General features: G+C 38.6%; 2 protein-coding genes across 2 annotated transcripts; both read right to left on the bottom strand.

Annotated features, from left to right (window-relative positions):
• Positions 1-1,071: 1,071 nt before the first annotated feature.
• On the bottom strand, positions 1,072-20,804 carry lama3 (laminin, alpha 3). Its single transcript, XM_085447469.1, has 40 exons — positions 20,749-20,804; positions 20,637-20,651; positions 19,283-19,412; positions 17,865-17,978; positions 17,572-17,684; positions 17,399-17,482; positions 17,203-17,306; positions 16,533-16,577; positions 16,293-16,447; positions 16,055-16,165; positions 15,735-15,843; positions 15,028-15,198; positions 13,541-13,737; positions 13,346-13,462; positions 13,123-13,274; positions 12,880-13,018; positions 12,695-12,794; positions 12,492-12,608; positions 12,228-12,398; positions 11,989-12,140; positions 9,741-9,947; positions 9,500-9,648; positions 9,224-9,386; positions 8,283-8,410; positions 8,046-8,196; positions 7,833-7,937; positions 7,608-7,741; positions 7,260-7,377; positions 5,788-5,922; positions 5,560-5,702; positions 5,360-5,467; positions 5,128-5,248; positions 4,933-5,039; positions 4,602-4,782; positions 3,493-3,642; positions 3,239-3,398; positions 3,028-3,155; positions 2,845-2,938; positions 2,643-2,753; positions 1,072-2,539 (listed from the first exon to the last, which is right to left on the bottom strand). Exons 1-40 carry the CDS (start codon positions 20,802-20,804, stop codon positions 2,394-2,396), a joined length of 5,091 nt encoding a protein of 1,696 aa, XP_085303595.1. The 3' UTR covers positions 1,072-2,393.
• On the bottom strand, positions 19,735-23,732 carry cts12 (cathepsin 12). Its single transcript, XM_085448253.1, has 8 exons — positions 23,674-23,732; positions 23,211-23,356; positions 22,962-23,081; positions 22,591-22,755; positions 22,288-22,509; positions 22,033-22,201; positions 21,004-21,109; positions 19,735-20,913 (listed from the first exon to the last, which is right to left on the bottom strand). The coding sequence occupies exons 1-8, from the start codon at positions 23,702-23,704 to the stop codon at positions 20,814-20,816; spliced, it is 1,059 nt and encodes a 352-aa protein (XP_085304379.1). The 5' UTR covers positions 23,705-23,732; the 3' UTR covers positions 19,735-20,813.
• Positions 23,733-23,873: the final 141 nt, after the last annotated feature.

Below are 23,873 nucleotides of genomic sequence, written 5' to 3'. Positions count from 1 at the left end.
ATGCTAGGCCTCAACAGAATCTGAATAGATGGATATTTAATAAATCGTGCCCCCATACGGTTACTTTAAGGGGAAACTAGAAAGTGCATTTTCTGAAGAAACTGCAGTGTGAATGCTTGAATCTGAATGTATGCATTGAAATGAATTAATTGCTGAATTTTAAGTTAAAAATGTTGAACGAGATGAAAAATACAGAAATTTGCACATGAAAACAAAAAAGCTGAACTGCTAAAAGCTGACAATCACACAGAGAAGAAGTTGGAAAAAAGCTGAAAATGTTTAAAATGTAAATTAGAAAAAGATGAGTAATGAGAAAAGAAAATTTAGAGTCAGACTTTTTCTATGCTTAAGTGCTTTCTATCTAAGATTCACACACATTCATACTCTGATGGATGTGGGCTAACGCCAAGGATATTTGACTGGAGCAGCCAGGGATCAAACTGCAATCTTCCAATTAGCAGATGACCTGCTCAACCTCCTGACCTACAGCCACCCCATAAACCATAGCAATTTGATGACATCCAGCAACTTTAAGGGGCAAAATAACCACTGACAACGCAAACTGGGTGGGTCCCAATACTAGAACTGTACTATACTAATTCACAATGAACTGTTATTTGTTAAAAGTCATCTGTTGCCTATATAATAATCTATTTGTAACCCTAATTGATTAGTCATTTAATGCAGCCCGCTTGAATGTGTAGTAATTTCCATATTGCACATTTAGAATAATTTATGACTATTTCTTAGACATTTAAAATATTCTGTCACTCATTTAATGACCTCTATGAGTCACTTCTAATTAGCCAACCATTTAAAGTAAAGTTTCACATGCATATTGATGAACTGCAAATATATCAGAATATACTTACATTTATATTTATATCTGTTACACATTATTGTAATTGACTGCAGTGTTTAGTATCATTTAAAATAATCTGCTGTACATTTATTGTTATTACTTTTTATGACATCTCACTTATTTTAAACGTAGAGCAGATTATTAGACATTTAAAGTGATCTTATTCATATTTTTCGTAATAAAAGTATAACTACACTATAAATAATAACTATATATTTTCTTCTGTACTTAGTTACCCACTCTCTATGTGTGTGAACTGTATAGTAATATCAAAGGGCAAAAATAAAAATAAACAAAAAAGACAAACTTCATTTCATATGACTTGAGCAGCTTTACAGTGCACTTGAATTACAGGGCAGAATACAGTCTTCAAGCCTGTGTGTGCTAACTACCACTACTGCTACAGACAGAAAATAAAAAGCAATTTGTGGGGGGAAATCCATCCATGTCATTCACTTGAACCTTGACACCTTCAAGTTCTTGGTAATGTTTTGCTGCCATCACCAGCTGAGAGTAAATGTGAACTAACAGCTCGCATTACATGAAGGGAAGCACTCCATCTATTGGTCAAACGTAGGGCAGAATTAAGGCTATTAGTATGAGTAAGGTGCGTGTGTATGTAATATTTACCTTAATTTTAAACACGGGAATGAACTGATGCTGTTTCTTATGGATCCTGTCTGTTCCTATACTGATTAATAAGGTTTTGTGTTAATGTGAAGCGACTGATATTGCGACAGATAAATATATCAGATGTTTAAAATTCATTCATCTATTTTCTCCAGTGTATGGAAGTCAGGGTCATGGTAATGCCGGAGCTTATCACAAGTGTCATTGGGTGAGAGGTGTGTTGCACTGTGGACAGATCACAGAGCTAACGCAGATAGATAAACATCCATTCACACTCACGCCTGCAGCCAATTTAGAATGACCAATTAACATAACATGGATGCCTTTGGAATGTGTGAGGAAGACAAAGTACCTGGTGAGAACCCACACAGACATGGGGAGAGCATGCACACTCCATGGGGAACAGCCACAGAGTCTCGGGATTCAAACGCAAGACCTTGCTGCGAGGCAGGGTGATTAGCGCAGCTAATAGATGGGATTGGGGTGGATTTGTTTAAAATCCACTGCTAAATTTATGGCAAATTTTGCTGTTGTGCTCTTAGATGGTGTTGTGGCTGCATTGAACTGAGTCTCTATCAGTTTTCTCACCTTATCGGTGTTCTGTGGGGAAATAAAAGTAGACCGTAACAGGTTTTCAGCTTCAGGGCGACTATTTTAATATCAATGAGTCTGGAACAGTGTAGGGAGAGTAGAAAATAAGCTTGCAGGTGATTTACAACTCGCTATCATGAGTTTGGCGTCATTGCTTTGTAATGAGCAAATATCAGGAAAACATTCCTGTGGTGGAAAAAAGGAACTGAAGCTTAGAGAAATACAATTCCGTTAGATTGGAAAAATTGTTGCTTGATTTCAGCCTAACTAGGTTTACTATTCCCATCCCTGTTTGTAATGATGTATTTCATTAGTTTGCGGGGCATCTGTTGATGCTCACTGGACCGACCACTCTGGAGGCTTTCGCAAATGCAACCGGCTTTCCATTAAGCTTCACATTTCGCAAGCAGCCCACAAAAGGTGAAGGCACAGGGGCTCCATTTTGATTTGTTGTCCCTAATTCAGGAAAGGAAAAAGCACAAAGAGATTCTGATCAGATTATACGACAAAAAGCTGAAACTCTCTGAAAGATATAATGCCCTGCGGTTCATGGATTTACCCCCAATGTGAAGCGATTCCAGGGCCGTTGAATATGACGTGGATTTGGGGCCTGCTTTCTCCTTGGACACGGAGTCAACCACTAGTTGGAATGCGTTCCTTTTTTTGGAGACTGAGAAACAACAATAACAGAAGAATTTTAAAAGCACAACTATCAACATGTGACTCACGTTCTTGAATGTTTTTAATACACGATGTCCTACCTGTAACCTCGTGAAATTTTCCATCACAGAGGCTTTTACGAGGTGTTACTGAGACACTAACAGCTCCATTACCATCATTTGCTTTGACGCCCACCTGGTAAAACATAACATATTTTGTCATCTCATGCAGCTTTTCTTTTGAATTGCTGCCCAATTAGCTGTCACAAGAGCGAGAGGTTTTACCTTGTTTTCCATTAAGAACACATTAAGGCTGGTCTTATCACTTTGAACGTGGAAGAGAAGACCCGTGAGGTGTTGAGGGCGCAGCTTGAAGGACAACAAAAAGTGCGAGCCAACGGTGAAGTAGTTATCTAGAATAGAAATGTTCTTTATGAGTGTGCGGATGATTGAAACACATCAGCAGCATCAAGACTTTTGAAATACAAGGCCAAACCTAAGACGATGTGACCGCCACCAAAGTATGTCCCTTCCTCTGCAAGCCCATGAAAGCACGGTAAGGCTTTATGGCTCACCTCAGCTGCACCAACAAATACATCATTCATTTTGAATTCCCTTATACAGCTGATAACACTGTCTGTGGGGATGTTGTGTCCCTGATAAAGGACAGGAAGAGAAAAGAGAAGCCGGTCAGTGTGCAAACAAAAAGATGTGGGAAAATATTTGCCATAGCTTGAGTCTGATACAGACTTTAGTGTTTTTGCTTTTTGTACCAGCTCCCAGATACACAGGGTTGTGCAGGTCTAAAGATGATCCCTCATTGTTTGGTAAGCGGCCATCAGTCACACGGATCCCATCAACCAGAAGATGAAAAGTGCTGTTCTCCACGCTGAATTGAACCTGCGCACACGCAAACAAACTCAGCCATCCACAGAATATAACTTCACCATCACTGTGATATGATTGTGATATGACACACAGATATGAGAAAAGAATTACTGCATTTTTTCCCCTGCATATTAAGAGTTATGTCCTGATTGTTTATGATAAAAGTGATTTAGAAATTAGTTGTTCCTCCTGCTTTCCATTTATGCTCCAACAAACTTTCAAAAATCAGTTCCATTATGTAATTGCCCACTATGTCATTATTTTTTTTTAATGTATTTTATATATTTTGTATATATATTTGTTAGCGGTGTTTGAATTCCCATTGGAAGCTTTCTGATATCAGTAATTTTCTTTTCTGCACCATTTAAATCCTTAACGCTTCATTTTGGCACTGCCCGTTGTTTAGGGAAATAAATACATTTACTTTTTGAGAAGAATAACATATATATTTTCTCTGCCTGTGAGACACTTGGGAACAACAAAAAACAAATTGGTTTTTGTTGTTGTTAATTTTGTCATCCAATCAAAGCTTAATTGGTGCTGCTGTAAAGGTTATATTTGTTTGCTCTAATGAAAGATACCTGCTGCCCAGCTGCCAACAGTAGTAATATTAATTATTGTTTTTCTTTATTATTTTTTTTTATTATTTATTTTGTTTATTCTTTTAGTTTTGGTTACCTTTTTTTGTTCCATTGATCTCCTCTTTAGAGATATCGTCTCCTCCCTCATGTTTCTTAGTGTTTGCCTTTTTCCTGTGTTTCTTTTGCTTCTTTGTTCAATCCGATTAGTCTGACTTGCATTTTGCTGGTTTTCTAGTTTTCTAGTTTTATCCTACTGCTGATAAAATCTATGTGAGATAAGCAACCGAAATTCCCATATATCTGCAACTGTTCCTTTGAAATCAGGAGTCCAATGTTTAGAGCTTTGCTGCTTTTATCACTTAATATTTGTAATGAGACTTGGTTACAAACTCTATGCCAGTTGCCATCATTGCTCTTCTCCTTGTGCTGGATGATTCTGTTTTGACCAAGTGACATCTTGATCTTGCCGTTGGCCATGTACAGAGCCAGGAGGGGGACGGCTCCTCTTCCTGCGACATGGAGGATGAGCCCTTTGGACGATTTGGTATTGATATCAAGAGAGAAGTGAGGCCTGAGACACATGAGAACAAGAACAAAGTCCCTTTAAATGTTTATGAATGAATTCACAGCTGGATGAAGGTTTGACGAGGCACTCTAAAGGTTACCAAACCAAACCAGTCATGGAAAATGCCATTATAATTTTCAGGTTTTAGTATTTTACCTATAATTAAGGTTTTCTTGTGGGAGGTTGTAACTGACCCAGCTGTCTTTCTCATAGAGTTGGTATGCTCTCTGGGGTCTACATTGACTGCCAGCTGGAGTCGTAATCTGACACACAGCAGAAAAATGACTGCTGTTACTATGTCATTATCCAGCAATAGGGGAGCTGAAAAAAATAATAGTTTGATGTGCTTACAAGGTTGTGCGTCTGGGGCCTTTTCATTGTGGAGTGCGGTGGGGGAGGCTGACTGCACTGACCAAAGATAATGTCTCCAGTTTGCGATAATGAGCTTAGATCAGCAGGTAAAATACTCGGCCTGTGTGAAATGAGGAGATTTTGTTTCATCAAAATTGAATCGTGTTATTCTAATAAACAGATATATATTGTGAGATATATTATAAAGCAACTGAAAGAATGTATAACAAACCTGCTTGTATAAAGATTAGCAATGCAGCCTTTGAATTTTCCTCTTTGCATGCTGATTTGGTCTGAATGTGCCGGACTCACATTTACATTGTCAATGCTAAGCAGCAGCCTGAGAAAATCACGACAACATTAGCGACGTGCTGATTTTAAATTTTAATTGCAATAAAATCCAGGTATCAGCAAAAAGCTGACAGATCTTACCCTGATGGCTTCCCCACTGCAGACACGTAATGCCAGACTCCATCATTATACCTTTCATTTGACCTCAGGGTATAATTAAAACTATAAAAAACCACAAAGCCATCGTCCAGGGACAACTGGAGATTGTGGACAGGTTTGGAGCCCTGCAGTGAGAGTACTACTAAAGTCATCTTGATATTTTCCTTTTGATTTTCTTTTAAATCAAAAAGTGTGGCACACGAGATTTACCTGAGAGCCGCTCTTCAGAACAACGCCCCGCTTGCCTGTGCTCCTGAAGCCTAACGAGACTCTCACTGGCTGTTCGTCCCAGGCAAACAGAGAATCGACAGAAAGAGCCGAATTCAATGTAGCTGCACGAACACCCTATACACAAGCCAGAAACACACTAGTATTAGACCCCTGTGTCTACAGGCTATTCATTTAGTGTTTTAAAGCTAGACAGAGATTGACTTTTGAAATAGGAAATGTCACATTTTTCCACCTACAAATGAAAAGTTAACCTTTTAAGTAATAAAGCGCACTATTGTTGAAGTTGAATACACTACTATATCCTTAATGAGTAACCACTGGCAACTAATTTAAGCCCGTGACAGTTATATTATTTTAATATGAATATAAGAAACAAACTGCTGCTACAGTCTTTTTTCCCCTGTTATTTCCAGGTAGGTGTGATAGCTAATATTGGCCACATCATGCTACTGACTTCATGATTATTCTTCACAATAACGATTGGTTCATCATGGTTCATGGATTTGTTAAGTGAGGGGTGTCTCTGACTGGAAAACTGAGATAAGGGGTTTGTCAATCACAAGGTACCTTGCCGTGAAGCGCCTCAATTAAACATCTATTTTACACTTAATGGTGCCATAATTTTCAAAAAGAACACGCTGCTATGTTACATAAGACACAAAGTTAATAAGGCAACAATTTGATGGGGTACTGAGATCTAAAAGTGAGAAGTAAGTACATTTGTACGAGCAGGTACAAACACACTAACGAGGAGTTTTCCTCCTGCTGTGCATTAGAAACTAGGCACATTCGAAGCACCGCTGCACAGGCATCAATTCTCATACTTAGATACTTAATTGGGCCATAATTTTAAAAAGGAACACTCTGCGTTATTATATAAGACACAAAGTTATCAAAACAACAAGTTCTTGAAGAGCTAAAATGAAGTGAGAAGTAGGTACAATTTCTCATAAACTTTTTAAAAGTCTGACTAAGGAGAATTACCCCCCTGCTGTGCATTAGAAACCAGGCAGGTGCCGTGCACTTCTGCACTGGCTTCACTACTCAGACTCTGCGGTTAAGTCCATCTTTTATTTAAAAAAAAAAAAAAGTTTCAAAAAGTCTATCCTCTGATCATCTGAGAGAAATTTTAATGCAGATTTGTAAATGGTAAATGGCCTGTATTTATATAGCGCTTTTACTAGTCCCTAAGGACCCCAAAGCGCTTTACATATCCAGTCATCCACCCATTCACACACACATTCACACACTGGTGATGGCAAGCTACATTGTAGCCACAGCCACCCTGGGGCGCACTGACAGAGGCGAGGCTGCCGGACACTGGCGCCACCGGGCCCTCTGACCACCACCAGTAGGCAACGGGTGAAGTGTCTTGCCCAAGGACACAACGACCGAGACTGTCCGAGCCCCGGCTCGGACAGTCTCGGTCCGAGCCCCGGACCGAGACTTACCAGTGAGGAGACTGGACATCCACTGCTGACACCTATTGTCCTGTTGTACTCGACAATCTCAGCATCTGCTTTCAGGTTATCCACGCATCCCCTGAGCGGTGCAGCTGTGATGTTGTGTCTGAGATTCAAAGGCAGACAGGCTCATAGAAAAGGTCAGTTTGATTAGCTGATACTGTTTTCTTCTAGACTACTCAACACACACATTGGCACTGGCATTTATATGCCATATAGTAATGGTCATGAGAGTGGTTTGATTTTTTTGTAAGTCTTTCAGTAGGGAATTATTTGTTTCCCTCCCAGAGGAAGCTGAGTTTGACATGATTTTAAAAGCATCGTGTGTTGCATTACCTCTCTCTGAGCTCTGCTGGAAGACCCCCAATGTAATAACTGATGTAGTCTGTTTGAATGTGATCTGTGGAGACCGTATTTTGCCCATAGTACACAATTAATTTATCTGCAATGGCAATTGCAAACTGCGTGTCCTGAAACAGGAAGCATATGCTTAGAAAGGCATGAATTTAATAAAAAGACTTTCAAGTTTTTTAAAGTAACTAATTGTATTGTTGTTCTTACAAACAGAGACACTCTTTCAGCACTCCGAAGTCTAATCTCTCTGTCAGCTTGTTGACCTTGTAGCACAAGGAAGCCTCTCTCCACAAACACACAGAAAAAGGACTCCTAAAACAGAAGAAACACATGAATTTTAAATCTTTTTTTGTTTGTTTTTTTGTTAAACATGCAGTTATATAAGTGCTTCAAGCATCTATTCAAAAATTAAAATCCTACGTTGTTTCCAATGTAGAATAACAAGGCATTTGTTTCTCGGCTGTTTGTGTGAAATCTGAACAGTCGCCTCTTTTTCCAGTCAGGATCCTTTATGAACGCCATGCGGTAACCTCTTCCTTCATAATAATCAGACACCTCTTCCTGTGCAATCCTAAACACATAATTTAATCATTATTTGACCTTTTCTAGTCAACACAATGTCCGACCTTTATTTTTAATTTTTTGTTTTATGCTTACTTCACAGTGTGCTGTTTTGCATCCATATTGACAGCATGTTTGAAGTTAAAAAGGCAGACAGGATTATCATTCAGGTAGGAGAGTTTTATGGCTCCTCTGTACTTGGGGTAACGCAGCTCCACTGGAGGCTATGAGAACAAAAGAGGACTGAAAATTGGACTGAAAAAGTGAACATGTCATTTACTAATGCAAATGATTTTGTTGAGTACACTCCTGTTCTCTAGGGCTCAGAAGCTCTAAGCTATTTTTCATTAACCCATTCCCACAAAAGGATGATGACAGACTGTGATAGGGACTTTGTATTTCAACTTCTTCACAAAAAGTACCTTTCTCACTAAATTGTTCAATTTCAGTCTCTGAATAAGACTGTTGTATGTCATTCATGCAGTCTATGGAACCCTATTTCCACAAAACAAATATTGTCATATATACTATAAAACAGTGATATAATATATAAAATCAAATCCATATCAAAATTGGGAGATCATGGCTTCCATCAAAACACTTCTTTCAGCATCAAATAAATTCCAAATAGTTTTCAAAGAAAACTTAGAAAATCATGCAATACGTTGAGTTACCCCATGAGTCAAAATCTTGACAATAAACAATACAATAAACCTTTTTCCGTACTTTTTTCTTTACTTCTTCCACCCATCAAGTCAACTGAAGCTGTGTGTGCTGGAAACTAGTTTTTATATGTTAGCTTTTCCTTTATTTAAAACCCATTATCTTTGGCTAAACAAATGAAAGACACAGTGTCTAAACTTTCTGTGTGCTTGCTTGTGTGTTATACAAAAGTTATCATTGCTATTGCAACGTTTACAATTTTACACAAGCTTATTAAATGAGTTTGAATTGGCTTTGAGTCGTCTTTCAACTCTCTACCCCTTTAAACACTATAAATTTGCAGGCAGGATGAAATGAAAGCAGAGACTTATTACAGTGAAGTAATCGGGATAGCCCCCCACGTAGAAAACGACACTGCCTGGATCCAAGTCGAAGACGCCTGTCATTGTGTTTGGGAGGTTACGTTTAGGAGGGAGACTGACACGCTCCTTTGACGTGAAGTTCTTTGTGACGTTCACTTCAGCATCCTGGTAAACCCTGCAGGAATTGTTGGCACGAAGATAAGAAACATGTTGGTGACATCATGTAAACTTTCAGCTAGCAAATCCATGTTCATTTTAAAATACACTTCTACCATATGTACTCAGTACCTGTGGAAGATAACTCTGTCAACGGCTGAGGAGTTCACGCTTCCGAGTGTTATTTGGCTGGTTTCTATCTCATGAACCACTCCACCCAACTTATAGACACAAACCAACACAGTGTTTCTGATAGCCATTCCAATGTAGTCTCCAGAAGCCTAGAAATGTAATAAAAGAAACCTAAGGTATATTAAAGAAAAAAACAAAAAACTACATCATGCTTCCTGTGTAGGCCGGTATGCACGCTCACATTCTTGCTGCCCAGGTAGAAAACGAACAGGTTGGCATCTCTGTGTTCATCCTGGTGTCGTTTTCGTCTCACATCAGACTTAGCCGGGATTTTGTGATGCCGATTGAGGAGAAGATCGACAGCTGTAAACGCTTTAATGTCCTCAAGGTCTCTTGGAGGATGAAGCTCAATGTGGCTCTTTCCATTGAAAGTGGTGCCAAGAGAGAGCTGTGACAAGAGACGGTAGAAATCGTGTGTGTCACAAAAACAGATGATCTATGTGTTTTTAAAAAATAAACTATTGTATTCATACATTTATTATTTTATTTTTACAACTTAGGGGTAATGGAAACAAGGTTGCACTACTTTGAGTTCTATTTTTGGTCCACCAACTCAAGCAGAATTTCTGGGGGTTTTTGGTATTTCCAATGTGAATGTTTGCATCAGAGTTACTAAATGAAGCAGCTTCCCACATGTAAATAATTGTAATGTCACCATCCAAGTAGTAATTCTAGCTGGTAAAGTCTGTTTATTTCTGAAAGGTCAGACTCAGCAAAAAAAAAAAATGTAACCAAGTATATTAGCTTTTTGACTCAGCACCAGCATTTAAGGCCGTATTGTGTTCAGCAGATTATCTAAAACTTCCTGAGAGCAGTCGCATGTAGCTGACTCTGTAACCTGGTTGATCCTCCAGACAACAGATGTCAGTCTGGGCTGTGCAAAAATTTAGTTTCCCATAGCTGGCAGCCTTGTTACTCCTGATCAGAGGGGAAAATACTTTCAGCTTTGTCTATGAATCAAGCCAAAATACAATCCAGCTATCATGCTCTGTCCTCCTTTCACCAAAAACAAGGGAAATACTGAAGATAATCTCTGCACACTCCAAGGCCAAATGAATTCTCTTTGGATAGTGCTTACATAGCACTTAATATATAATGTGTTAATTTGAAACAGCCTTAAGCAATATATTAGTACTTTTGAGAGTTTATAATGACTCTTCTATATTGTCAATGCTGATCACTCATCTGTTCTTATATTACTTGATCTTACTGTTGCATTTGATACAGTGAATCATGAAATATTAATTTCCTATCTTCAGCAGTGTAGTGATATCAATGGCACTGCTCCAAACTGATTAAAGTCATATCTGATTAACGGTTCTTTTTCCAGTAGGATTTGTTCTAAAGCGTCCACTTTGACCCGTGGAGTACCACAGGGGTCGATTAAAGGCCCTATTCTGTCTCAGGCTTCATACCTTAATGTCATGTAAAGAAACCTGGTGTAAATTGTGATTCCTCTCTGAAATTAAAGACAGATTAAATCTGTCACTATAGCTAGCTCCTTTTAATAATGAAAGTCAAACCTCTTGTTTAGTTTATTAACCTTTAATAACCTTTCATCATATTATTATGTTTTCCTAATTGTTGTATCGATTGTTGTGCAGCACTTTTGTCAGGGTCTGCTGTGCTTTAATGTGTGAAATAAATGAACGTCCCTTGACTTGAAAAGTAAATTGCAAACATAATAAAATATCTGTCTCGGTAATAGCAGGTAACACTTTACATTAACAATCATTAAAAAATTGTAAATATCTTGTAATTAGATCAAAAGTTTGTATTATTGTTTTTGCTCGTATTGTTAATACTCCTGTTTGAGTTACTTCCTGTTTTATTGAATAATATTTTCTTTGTGATCGTTAATAACATCCTGCTTCCCTCTATTTTCTGTGCCACTTTTATTCAACTAGTTAATCACTCGCCCCAGCATATGTACCACCTGTTGTTCATTTTTCTGTTGCCACATGGTCTTTTAATGTCTTGGAGTCAAGCATTTAATTTAGTGCAATTTTTTGTGACATGATTTTATTTATTTATTTATTTTATTCATTTTTATTATTTTAAAGTTTTTTTGAGAAGTGTGGATTTTTTTAATTAGTTTTTTTATTTCACTTTTGTGTATTTGTTTGGCCTTTCTGAGTTATTTGATTTTCTTGTATTGCATTTATTAATGAAAGCAATGCAATACTGTGAATTTTTACATTTTAGCAGTGCTAATTTCTCTTGAAAACTTGAAGATACCTGCAAAGAACCATGAAGCTGAGGAAAACTGCAGACACAGCCGACAGCTTCATAAGGTTCAGTCTGCAAGCTACACATTTCATATGCACACTGTACTGTCATACACTGTGAGGCTGTTCCAGCTTTAAATCAAATCTGACAAGTCAATTAAGAAATTAATAGGAAAGATGAAATTAAAAAGAAAATGTTACCCTATTAACAAAGTTTCTTGTCTCCTCTATTATGTCCTTGATTCTCTGGATGCTTTCTGTCATGTTTGGGTGAGGTGACATCCTCCTACCAAGAGCCTTGACTTCTGCGAGCTTGTCACTCATCACAGGGAATGCTTTGTTGAAGCTTTTTACTTAAGCGGATAAAATAACAACACATAAAACCTTTAAATGACTGTATTTTAATTGCAAGAATATGTTTAAGGAATTTAAACACTTACCAGCCTGGTCTGCATCTGTCAACATGTCATTTATATTCACACTGATATTGGTTAAAGTTATTCTTCCCACTTCCTCGCTGATATTTCTCAGTCTCTCTTTCACACTGCTGACTGTAGCGTCAGCATCAGAAGCAGCAGTTTTCACAGACACTATCAGTGCCGCTGTGTCATCTGAAATACAAAAGAAAAACTATCATATGCAGATACAATAACTAATTTGACGTTTATTTTCTGATCTGCATCAATTCCAAGTGCTCTACAAACCTCTTTTGATCTCTTTGAGTTTGTCACCGATGGATGAGGTGTCGATTCTCAGTGATCTTCTTTTTTTCTTTTGTTTATTTACACGATTCCTGTGAGCATTTACTGTACGTGACACCGCTGTTCAAAAGAAATTAGAACACCTTTTCATTTTGCACATTCAAACTCAATATATTTGTCTTGATACTTGTTTTGTTTTTACATACTTTTAAGGTGACTTTGAGTGTCTCTGGTTTCCCTCCATAGATAACTTGAGTTATCTTTCAGCTGTTCAGACCTGCTGATCAGACCTCCCTTCTTCACATCCTAATTTATCATTCAAATATTGCATTAATATTTTCTATAAACACGTAGATTTTTTAATAACTCTTACTAACAGCACTGAAGTTACCTTTAAGGTTTGATCAGCAGCCCTTTTGGACTCCTTTGCTGCCTTCTCAGCCATTTCTACTGCCTTAATGATGCTGTCATAGGCCCCTATACCCAGGAGGCTGACCAGTGAAGTGCTGTTAGTAGCGGTATGAAGCGCTCTGTAACAAAATCCAAGATGGTCTATTATGTTAAACAAGAAACGGGGCCCAAGCTAATCTAAATCTGCCTTGCTTCTTTATTTGTTCTTGGGATTCACACTCACTGTTGTAATTCTGTCACCACTCTTTTGAGCTCCTTTGCATGCTCCTCTGCCTGGGCTATAGCTTCCACCTCTGCTATTTTTAAACTGTTGTTTAACTGCTGAAAGTGTTCCAGCTTGGCACCATCCAACTGAGCTGCTCGCTTCTCAAATTCCTGCAATTTAAACAGTAAACTTTAATGCAAAGTCCAATACTTTTGAGAAGTTATAAAAAGCTGCTTATTACTTTTTTAACTTCCTTAAGTATCGACAAATTGTCAGTAATGTTCTTTAGCAGATCTTTAGTCATTTCAGTCCCAGGATGGAGAGTGCTTTGTTCTTTATCCAGCTGAGCTTTAAGATGCTGGAAAAAGAAGAAAGATAAAACAGTGTGTCATCAGAAATGTATGACATGGCCAATGAGAGCTTTATTTCTCATTACCTGCAGCTCCTGTAGGGCAGTACGACTCTTGAGGTTAAGACCCCTTGCTCTGTCAACTCTGTCCTCTGCATCCAACAGCAGCTCGCCCAACTCTCTCACAGCAGAATGTGAGGCCATGAGAGAGTCTCCACTCTGAATCAGGATGAGTTGTTTCATTTCTGCAGCAGCTATCATGTCGTTGCTGATTAGTTCTAACACTGAAGAGAGTGTGCAAAATTTAGATATCAGAGTTATTTGATATTGGCCACAGAATGTCTTCTAACTCTAATTTTGACAATTATATTTTCATTAATGATGAAATTATTAATCTGCAGTTGTGTTTCTGAAATGGTTTGGCTGATTGTTCATGTCCTCTGTTCTGTTTAAAGATCTGAGACGCATTCCTGCCACTACAGTTAGGTCCATATATATTTGGACACTGACACAAGGTTTTATCATTTACTGAAACATATTCCAATCATAGTTACATCATGGACTTGGACATTATCTGTAGACTCAGCTTTCATTTGAGGGTATCCACATTCAAATCAGATGAAGGTGTGGGCAGTTTCTTCGTACTGTCATTATCAATTAAACAGAGAAAAGACCTGGACTTAATTTGAGGTGTGATGCTTGAATTTGGAAGATTTTCCTGTGAAGATGCGGTCAGAGGAGCTCTCCATATCTTTTTGTTCAACCTACTGAACGAAAGCCAAAGGCCTGCACTTCAACTGCATCTGAGTTGTTTTGTTGGAAATCATTGTTGTAAAGTACAGAACTAAAATTGGAAAAAAGTTGTCTCTGTCCAAATATTTATGGAGCTAACTGTATATCTGCCACATATTTGTGTTTGCTCTGGTTCAATAAACGGTGAGAGCCTGGGTCACATACACTATGGGAGTCAAAACTATCTCCACATCCAGACTATTTGATTTGCACACACAGATTAATCTTGCTGCCAGTCAGTCAAGAGTGGAGGATTAAAGTGAGAATCACCCCAAATATGGAAGTATAGGTCAAACCAAGGAAGTATACTGGGCCTGATGTTTTCATGAGAATAATTCTGCTATCTGGGCATAGATGGATGTATCGACCCATTCGGTATAAAGGTACATGCTGGCTACTTAGCCTAGCATAAATACCGTAAACAAGAGGAAGAAGAGAACATCTGTAGTGTGTAAAGTAGTCACCTTTTTAGTTATTGGTGGGTATTTGTTCCTATTTCCATTTGATTTCAGCAGATATGCTGCAGTTTCATTTTTAGCAAACGGACATGCCAGTTGGTTATTTCTTAAAATGTCAATTAAATCTTTATACAGTCATTTTTATATAAAAACATTAGTGAATTCTCAACTGGTGAAAGGGGGTTGGTCTTTGTGGAATAATTTAACATGAAACACAATGTTTGTATTTAAAATACTAAATGCCAATGTGTCCATTTTCAGCCCCACTCTCTCTCCTCATAAGCATACTGTAATCTCTATGCTCAAGGAAAAAAGATCTCTAACATTTATGTGCCTTCTCCTGCTCGCTTCCTGCTTTGTCCCTCTGAGCAGTGCAGCCTCTCTTTCTCATTTCCTGCATGATGCGCTGAGCTTCTTCCATCATCCTGCCTTTGTCCTTTTCAGAGAGAGAAACTGAATCTTCAGGTTTCGCCTCAGTTAGCTGCTTTATCAGATCTGACAAGAGGAGAGACAGTGCTGTTAAATGATATAAATGGTAAAAATGGCCTGTATTTATATAGCGCTTTACTAGTCCCTAAGGACCCCAAAGCGCTTTACACATCCAGTCATCCACCCATTCACGCACACATTCACACACTGGTGATGGCAAGCTACATTGTAGCCACAGCCACCCTGGGGCGCACTGACAGAGGCGAGGCTGCCGGACACTGGCGCCACCGGGCCCTCTGACCACCACCAGTAGGCAACGGGTGAAGTGTCTTGCCCAAGGACACAACGACCGAGACTGTCCAAGCCGGGGCTCGAACTGGCAACCTTCCGATTACAAGGCGAACTCCCAACTCTTGAGCCCGATGCCCACTTTGACATAACAGGTAATTCGGTTTCCTTAACAAGTGTCACAAAGTCTTTGGCAGGAGAGGCAGGAAAGGTCTGCTTGTACCTGATATCACTGAGCAGAAATTATTAAAGTTAGGAACACTCCAACTTCACGCTGATAAGACCACATATATTTTCATATTTCAGAGATGTACCTTGTATTGGTGTGAGAAGACCTCCTGTTTTAAATAGATCTTCTGCCTTTAACTTCGTTTCATTTGCAGACTCCAAGGTCTTCTTCAAATATGATGTAATGTCAAGGTTCTGGTAAAATTTTGGAAAATATTTAAATATATTTAATAATAAGCCAACATAAAGAGCTGGGAAAGCTCCCTGTGGGTTCTCTGTCTTTCATTCTATTTGGCTATCCTCTACTATTCTAATATGAGTTTGCATTTACAATTAAAAAGGAAAAATTATCAGTCTCTTGGATGAGTTACATTTTGATTAGCATGGGAAAATTCACTCCAGGTACCTCATCACTCAGTTGAGACAAGTCATATCTGTCAGCAGCCACATCTGCTTCCAGCTGTTCAACCTTTGGATCCAGGAGTCTCACAGCAGTACTGTGCCTCCCCATCTGTACCTAAGAAACATTAGATAAGAAGTACTTTGAACTTGGATAAATGTTGCTGCATGATCTGAAATAGCAAATATTCTCAAGGGCAGTGTATTTTCTCAGAAAAACACCTATTCCCTGTGTGAATCGCTACCTTTGCTTCAGATATGTTAGCCTCCAGGTTGTTCAGAGTAGATCGTGATACAGGACTATGACTGATGTTCTGCAGCTGCTGCTTCAGCCAAACCAGATCATCATCCATCTTCTCCGAGTCCACCAGCAAAGTGTAAGTACAGCTGTCACACTCTGCTGGTAAAGGCAAGATGAAATGTAGTGAGTCTTAGTTTTATAGGTCAAAACACGACTGCAAGATGAACTTTCAACACAGACTCACCATGACAGTGATCCCCACAGTTACTATTACCAGATGTGATGCACTCTGTTGAAAGGAAAAAATAGTAAAGTTGGATCTCATCACATGAAGGCCACTTTAGCTTTCATATTAGCCCATGTATGCAAATCCATATATGGAGATACAGGCTACAAAAATATACAGTAAGTATAAGTAAGTTGTAGGAAATCAAACAAACAACAAACAACCAAAAATACATAAATAAATAAATAAATACAATTTCATTTAAAATGTATATATACAATAATATTAATTTTATGCCTTAAATAACTAAAATTACATCAAGAACATGTAATTAAATTAGATGCTGAGGAGCATGCCCGAGAAATATGAGAAGAATTGAAAGCAGACCTTCATTAAAGCAAAATAAATTGCAACCAGACACTCTGTACCCATGGAGGTCATGTTTAGTCTCTCACAGCTCAATGACTACAGACACCGTCCTTCAGCAATGTTTTCACTCTATGTTACTGAGTGGTGATTTCCTCAGCTGTATTTGTAGACTATACATTACAGATGCATTGCAAAGTGAACCTGGAGAAAACATCGGTGCACTTCTGGCACAAAGGGATTGAGATCTTTTTTTTCTCAATGAGTAATTATCTATTTATTCATTACTTATTATGTATTTCTTTATTGCATAAATAGTCACCTCCAGTCAGAGAATCACACATGTTCAAACCATTCTTCTTGCAGTTGCAGGGCTTGCACATGCCCCCATGCACCATGGGATTGCCATAATAACCAAATGCACATCTTAAAAGGGGGAAAAAACACGAGAAAAGTAAATAAGTTTGAGGGTTGGGGCGTTTGCTGCAAAGATGAAGATGCAAATGATGTACGGTTACCTCTCACATCTGACTCCACTGTAACCATGTTTACACAAACATTCCACCACTCCTGAGCCAACATCGAGGCAGGCCAGTGCAAAACTAAAACAAAGAGTGAAGGTCTTCATATTCACGCAAAACAAGGAAAAGGAAAGCTGTGCAGGAAGAGTAGGACATAAACAGATACTGACTTGTTCTCTGTAAAGGGACATGGACAGGCACGACAGGTTCTGTTCACTGGATCTTCAAAATAACCCTCCTTGCAACGTTCACAGCGATTTCCTGCAGTGTCGAACTGACATTTCTAGAGGCCAGTTAGATCAAACAAAAGAAAAGGAACATGGTTTCCATCTGGCCCAGCAGCGTGACTACAAATGCTACAACACTGACATCTGCTACAATATTGTTTCTCAGCAGCAGAGACATCACTTGTATCTGAGTAATTATTGTCTTTTTGTGTGTGCATGTGTGAGTCAGCACCCACCACACAGTTCCCTGTACGCTCATCACCCTCATCGGAGAGCCCGTTGCAGCTGCATGGCACACACTGGCCCCTGTTCGGTCCGGCCCACTCTCTGTAGAAGCCAGAGCTGCACTTCTGTAATGACACAGCGAGATGAACAGTCGACTATGGGGCGATTAACATAATGGAAAACTCCAGGGGTGCTTGACCTACTTTAAAGTAATGCATTACCACAAATCAATCATTATACAAGGTGTAAATGCAGTTCTTGCTGTAGTATTTGCTGTAAAGTGCACTGTAAGAAAAAGTCCTAATATAAAAGTATTTTACAGTTTTGATCTGTTCTTCTAGAATATCATTAAATTTACATAAATAGACTGTGATTTCACATTTCAAATGTAAATTAATGTAAAATCACTGTAATGTAATAAAACATAATTTCCTTGTTTTGTAAATGTATTTGTCTGTACATATGCATATTTAGATTGTTAAAATACATTCACAAATGCATCATGATTGCACAAATATTTGTCCGTTATGTGAAGGATTGAACTGTTAAATTCAAATGTAATGCTATGGAAAAATATATAACATGATTCCTATAAACTTTGTTTACATCAAATAATTATTACTATTATTGCTATTTAGGGTGATCGTGGCTCAAGAGTTGGCAGTTTGCCTTGTAATCAGAAGGTTGCCAGTTCGAGCCCCGGCTCGGACACTTTCGGTCGTTGTGTCCTTGTTAAAGACACTTCACCTACTGGTGAGGGGCCGATGGTGCGATATGGCAGCCTCGCCTCTGTCCCAGGGCATGCAATGCATTATTATTTAAACCAACTGTTAACTGTATATTTCTGTACATTTAAGTATTATTATTCATATTGCCACATTCATTGACCTTGTTTATAGGTAATTTCATTGTTTGATCACATTAAAATGCTCCTAATTTAATGTTTAAAAGCACATGAAAAAGGCAAAATCCCATGTAAAATTAGGGCAACAAACTGTATTGTCATTACTGAAAATAACCATATTTTTATGGGAAAGTTATTTTCTGTTATTTCATGGTATTATTTTGGCGCCCCAGCTGCCGGAATATTACTGTTTTTCTAGGATTTTTTTTCTTTAACAGTGTGGTGTGCGACATAGAGATACGTATTGAAGAGCATGTGCATGTTGGAAATGAGTCTGCTCCAGGTTATTATATATCCAAGTAAAGGTCTGGTGAGCTTAGGATATCTGGCACGTAAAAAAACTCATGTCTGATAGTGACTGCACAAGAGTTAATAGTAGCTTTATATGCTCAGATCACAAAAACCGAGTCACTAAGATTTCTTGACCTTGTTTTCTCTCACTGCACATAATGTAATAACAAACAGTAGAAAATAAGAAGGAAAAACACAGTGAGTAACAGATAAGCCAAAAAGCAGCTGCATTACCTGAGTGGCAGCACCTGCTGGCTGGTTGCTGAAGGAAGGATCACAGAACGTTTTCCTGCTGTGCTGCTTCTGACGGATCTGAGTGCGTCTGTCATGCCAACACTTTGGATATTTCTGAGCAGAGGGACAACTTGGAGCAAAGCAGAGCAAAAACAAAGGCGCTGCAATGCAAAGCCAAGAAGCAGCCCACTGCATTTTAAGTCTTTCAATGAGCCCTGTGAGTGTATTAAAAAAATCCTCCCTGCTAGGAGGGAGCTTCGACTGAACCTTGGAGCTTTTTGTGCGAGAGAGTTGCAGAAAAGCTGGATTGTATAAGTGACTGAGAGTGTAACTATATGTGTGACTTAAGATCAAAGTTCAGTGAGGTGTGGTTGCACACGAAGGAAGACGCAGTGTGTGAAATAAGTGACAAATGAATCTAGAAGAAATCACAACTTTTGAACTCATATGGAATATAGTTTATTAAAGCAAACAGGAGTACCAAAAATATCAAACAGAAACAAAAAAAACCACAGATGTAAAAGCTTTATTTGCACTCACTTTTAAAATAACCATTACATTTGTTCTGTTTGCTCACAGATTCTTGTTGAGGCCAGGCTCAGTTTTTTCTTTTTAGATTTTCAATTTTTTCTCATTTCAACCTAACAAAAATAACAAAAAGTTGCAGTCTGGCAATGAAAGTTACAAATCAACTGTGACTAATATTGCTTACACAGGGTACCCTGATTTGCTTTATATGGTCTAATCTACAAAATCTATATGTTAGTGTGTATAAGGTAGCCCTTTAATCCATGAGGAAAGTGTTTATTGAGGTTACAGAACACAGGAGCCGAGGACCATTTTCCTACTGACTTCTGTACAATTTTGAGTTCTTTTTTAAACCAGAAGAGTCGCCCCCTTCTGGCTGTTAGAAAGAATGGAGATTTTAGTTACTTTCACTCTGAATTCACTTTTCAGACTAAGAAACTACATCTATGTTTAACACAAAGTCTATGAATGAAGTTCACACAAAAAGGAGGGCAACAAAAACAAAACAAAATCCAGTATATGATGATATGTTGAGGGTGGGGGCATTACTGGACAGGGCAAAGGCTCCACTAATTTTGGACAACATCTAAAGGTTTTGGAGCAATATCGCCATCTAGAGGATGTCTGTTTCAGGTAAGACTTTGACAAACTACATTTTGCACATAATGCAACAGCAAGAGTTCAAATCTAAACTGGTCTGCTTCCAGTTTAGTCCTATCAGCCAGTGAAAATATCAAAGGCGGCTCTAATCTTTTGAGTTGCTGAAGGTGATCCTGGTATTAATCACACATTTATTTTAGTTATTTTATTATATTTTTTTATTTACCTCACAAAGATGTCCCTGAGAGAAGCGACATGTTCATTATTAAAAGGTTTCAACTTTTCATAAACATTTACCAAACTGTCAGAAAGGTGATTTGGGCTGTATGAGCACTGACTGTTGATTTGTGGAGATGAGGTCCAATGGAAGAGCGTATCCTTGAGACTGCCACATCTTATTAAATCATAGAATAGGGTACAAGGCGTAGCTGGCGAGGCCACAAGCGTTTTGGCCATTCCGGACGATTCGCATAAAGCCGCCTTCACCCCAGCCAGTTCCCCAACTATTGGGGGGGGAAAAGACATTTTTAGGTGACAAAAAGTGGAGGTTTTGGTCAAATGCTATCTTTTTCTTTTAACAATATTGAACAAACCTGTTCTTGATGATCCAGTAGTCTTGGCCTTCTTGTGAGCCATAGCCGACCAGCAGCACTGCATGATTCAGATTATTGGGGTTGCAGTTGGGCTCATCATATATTCCTGCAAAGGAAACATGAACCTACTTAACTGACTTTTGGAAATTTGTGGGAAGCAAAAACAAACTGATAACACAACAGTGACATAGAATAACCCTTAACTCAGAGAAGGAAAATTCTTAGTGACCAGTTGTTAGGGAACATTACTTATGGTATTTCTTACTTTTTACATGGTGGCTTCTTATACATAAAATGCCCAAATTTTTTAAAAATGAGGTCCTGTGAATGTAAGCTTTTTGCTTGGGGAAGTTTTTTTATTCTTGGATCTGTATGATGTGAAGAAGAGGATATCCTCGGTATGGCACACAGCTTGGGTTGTGAAAACTGATGAGCAACCCACATGCTCTTCACATTTTATGTTTGTGAGGTGTAGGCAACTCAGAATAAAGTTAACCTAAAGGGAATACGGTTTTTAAGGGGGAGGTGCTTAAATTGCACTTTTTAAAGGCAATTTATGAACCAGAGCACCAGTATAAGACAAATGAGGCTCATCTTGAACCATTAATCATGCAGAGTTACTCAATTAAACTCCAAAAATAAAAAACATGAAGCTGAAAATTACCATAATAAGTCCTGTTTAGCATTTAGTTCAATCTCCAACAACTCCTAATGGGAATTTCTGGGTCTTTAGTTACTAAAAGCTTTGTTGTGTCCCCAAGATAGTTGCTAACTTTGTTTGTCTGCTCACTGTTGCTGAGTATCCGATGGGATTATCAAAGCTTTTTTGCTGAAAAAAATAGCTGCCATACAATGAGAACAAAAACAACTAACAACAACAAAGTTGCACTTTGTCACTCTTGTCATATGTGGCTTAATGTGGCTTTGTTAATCTAAAAATTCTCATTATAGCAGCTCTGAGTTTAAAAAGTCCTCTTCTTATCAAAATCGACTTACGATAACATAACTGTTATTTTTAAGGCAGTTAACCTGAGCTGTAGAACAGGAAGCTTGCATGATCTGCATCAATAGCAACTGTTATTGGTCCAATAGTTGCCAGAGCATCAGCCATAGCTTGCTCATCTCCCCTGGGAATGAACCTGTAGTCCCTGATGTGAGCAACTGCAAGCCTGCTGTCGTAGAAACAGGGCTGAGTGTCCTGTTAAGAGAAATAAATGTTAACCACAGCATGTCCGCAGAATTATTTACTTTTTTATGATGTAGGATAAGACAGCAGAGTCCTACCACTGAGGTGTATGGGTAGGTGTTTGAAGACTCCAGCCCGTTGCTGACCACATAGTCATAAGCATTGGCCATCCAGGCACCACTGCACCCATAGGTACCAAAGGATTTAGAACAATCCACTAAGTTTTGTTCGCTCAAGGATATCAGCTGACCTGTCTTTTTGTACAGCTGTGCCTCTATAGCTCCCGTAGTGCTGAAGGCCCAGCATGACCCACAAAAGCCCTGCAAAGAACATTTAAAACAAAGATCTGATTGTGATTCAGTCTGAATATACCCACTCATGTGATGGAGGGACAGTCTTACCTGATCTTTAACCTCAGTCACAAAACCCATGTTTCTGTAGTCAACAGCATAGCCATCTAAATGCCTTGCATTGTTACGCAGTCTTCGAGCTGAGACTTCTTTCCCTCTCTTTACAAACTGAGCATTCATCTTGGCACCTTGCAAAACCCGGTATTCTTGTTGTGTCTGCAAATGTAAAACAATTTTTGTTCACAGTATCACAGTATTCACAGTTTGTTACAGCAATTAATCAGACAATTCTTTTTTTTAAGGTCTTTGTGGAAAATAGTAGGTACATTTAGGAGCTGGTTAACTCCGGTTAAGTTCTTTGTTGAAACAAAACACTTCTACTCTACTACTAAATTCTACTAGAACAAAACAATACTCCTTACTAGGTCTCCATATCTATTCATAGCCATACTGAATGACTTCATCCCCATGAGAAACCTTCGGTTGTTGTCTTCAATCAACTGCTTATTCTCCTCCCAGATGGCTCTCCTTTCCATGTCATCCTGATGGTTAACACAGGAAAAGCACACGCAAGAAAAACTCGAATAAATTAGAGAACATGTGGACTTTTCGTTAGAGAACATTTGCACTTATTGTTGTTGTGAGGATTTTAGATGTGGAGGCTGTCTCACTGATTCATCATAGCTTATGCCATATCTGCTTTTCCAGATCTCCCACTCAGTCGGGGCCTCCTCATCTGAGTCTGCCAGCACGTGCTGCAGTCCACTCAGCAGGACGGACAGCAGAGCAGCTTTCAGCAGAAAGCTGGCCTGCTGGACTAGAAGGACCAGAGCATTGCACAGTTGCATTGTGTATATGTATAATTCATCATATTTCATCATATCATGTTGAAAGGATGGCCTCATGAGCCCTCTGACTGCAACTGTATTATCAATCAAAAGAAAAATGGAAATCTAGTCAATATAAAAAGTGTTCTCTGAGCTTATGTTAGCTTAGGTTAGTTTCTTTAAAAATCAACAGTGAAAATAGACTTAAGGGATTTTATAGAACAAACCAACATATAAAAGAGACATATAACATTATATAAGATTAGTTGTTCTTTTGATATTAAACAAAAAGCTCTGGTCAGCTTACCTTCATGCATGTGAGTCTGTTTTGGTCCCATATTCTGAGAGCAACTCTGAACAGTGACACCGAAACAGACCTGCCTTATAAAGCTTGTCAGTAAGTACATGTTACTACTATACTTTAAGTTAATCCCTAAATCAACACTCATGACAGCAGCTGAGAAGGACATTAGTCAACAAAAATAAGATGCTTATCATGCTCCTCCT

This window comes from Copadichromis virginalis, linkage group LG23 (assembly GCF_057382275.1).
Source record: "Copadichromis virginalis isolate Kocher_CV1m ecotype Utaka linkage group LG23, C_Virginalis_male_GT1.1, whole genome shotgun sequence".
Taxonomy (NCBI): Eukaryota; Metazoa; Chordata; class Actinopteri; order Cichliformes; family Cichlidae; genus Copadichromis; species Copadichromis virginalis.
Note: the sequence above shows the minus strand (reverse complement) of the source record. Positions and strands in the feature narration are given on the sequence as shown.

Bases quoted from the DNA above. Each gene is read 5' to 3' on its own strand.
- lama3 (XM_085447469.1), bottom strand. From the start codon at position 20,804: ATGTGGCAGTCTCAAGGATACGCTCTTCCATTGGACCTCATCTCCACA. The intron at 12,609-12,694 runs GTATGTAAAAAC...TCTTTTGAACAG, and splicing joins CACTCAAAGTCACCTTAAAA to CGGTGTCACGTACAGTAAAT. The intron at 4,783-4,932 runs GTAAAATACTAA...CATGTGTCTCAG, and splicing joins CAAGAAAACCTTAATTATAG to GCCTCACTTCTCTCTTGATA.
- cts12 (XM_085448253.1), bottom strand. From the start codon at position 23,704: ATGGGACCAAAACAGACTCACATGCATGAAG. The intron at 23,082-23,210 runs GTGAGACAGCCT...GTTAACCATCAG, and splicing joins GCATAAGCTATGATGAATCA to GATGACATGGAAAGGAGAGC. The intron at 22,510-22,590 runs GTAAGACTGTCC...TGTTCTTTGCAG, and splicing joins TGACTGAGGTTAAAGATCAG to GGCTTTTGTGGGTCATGCTG.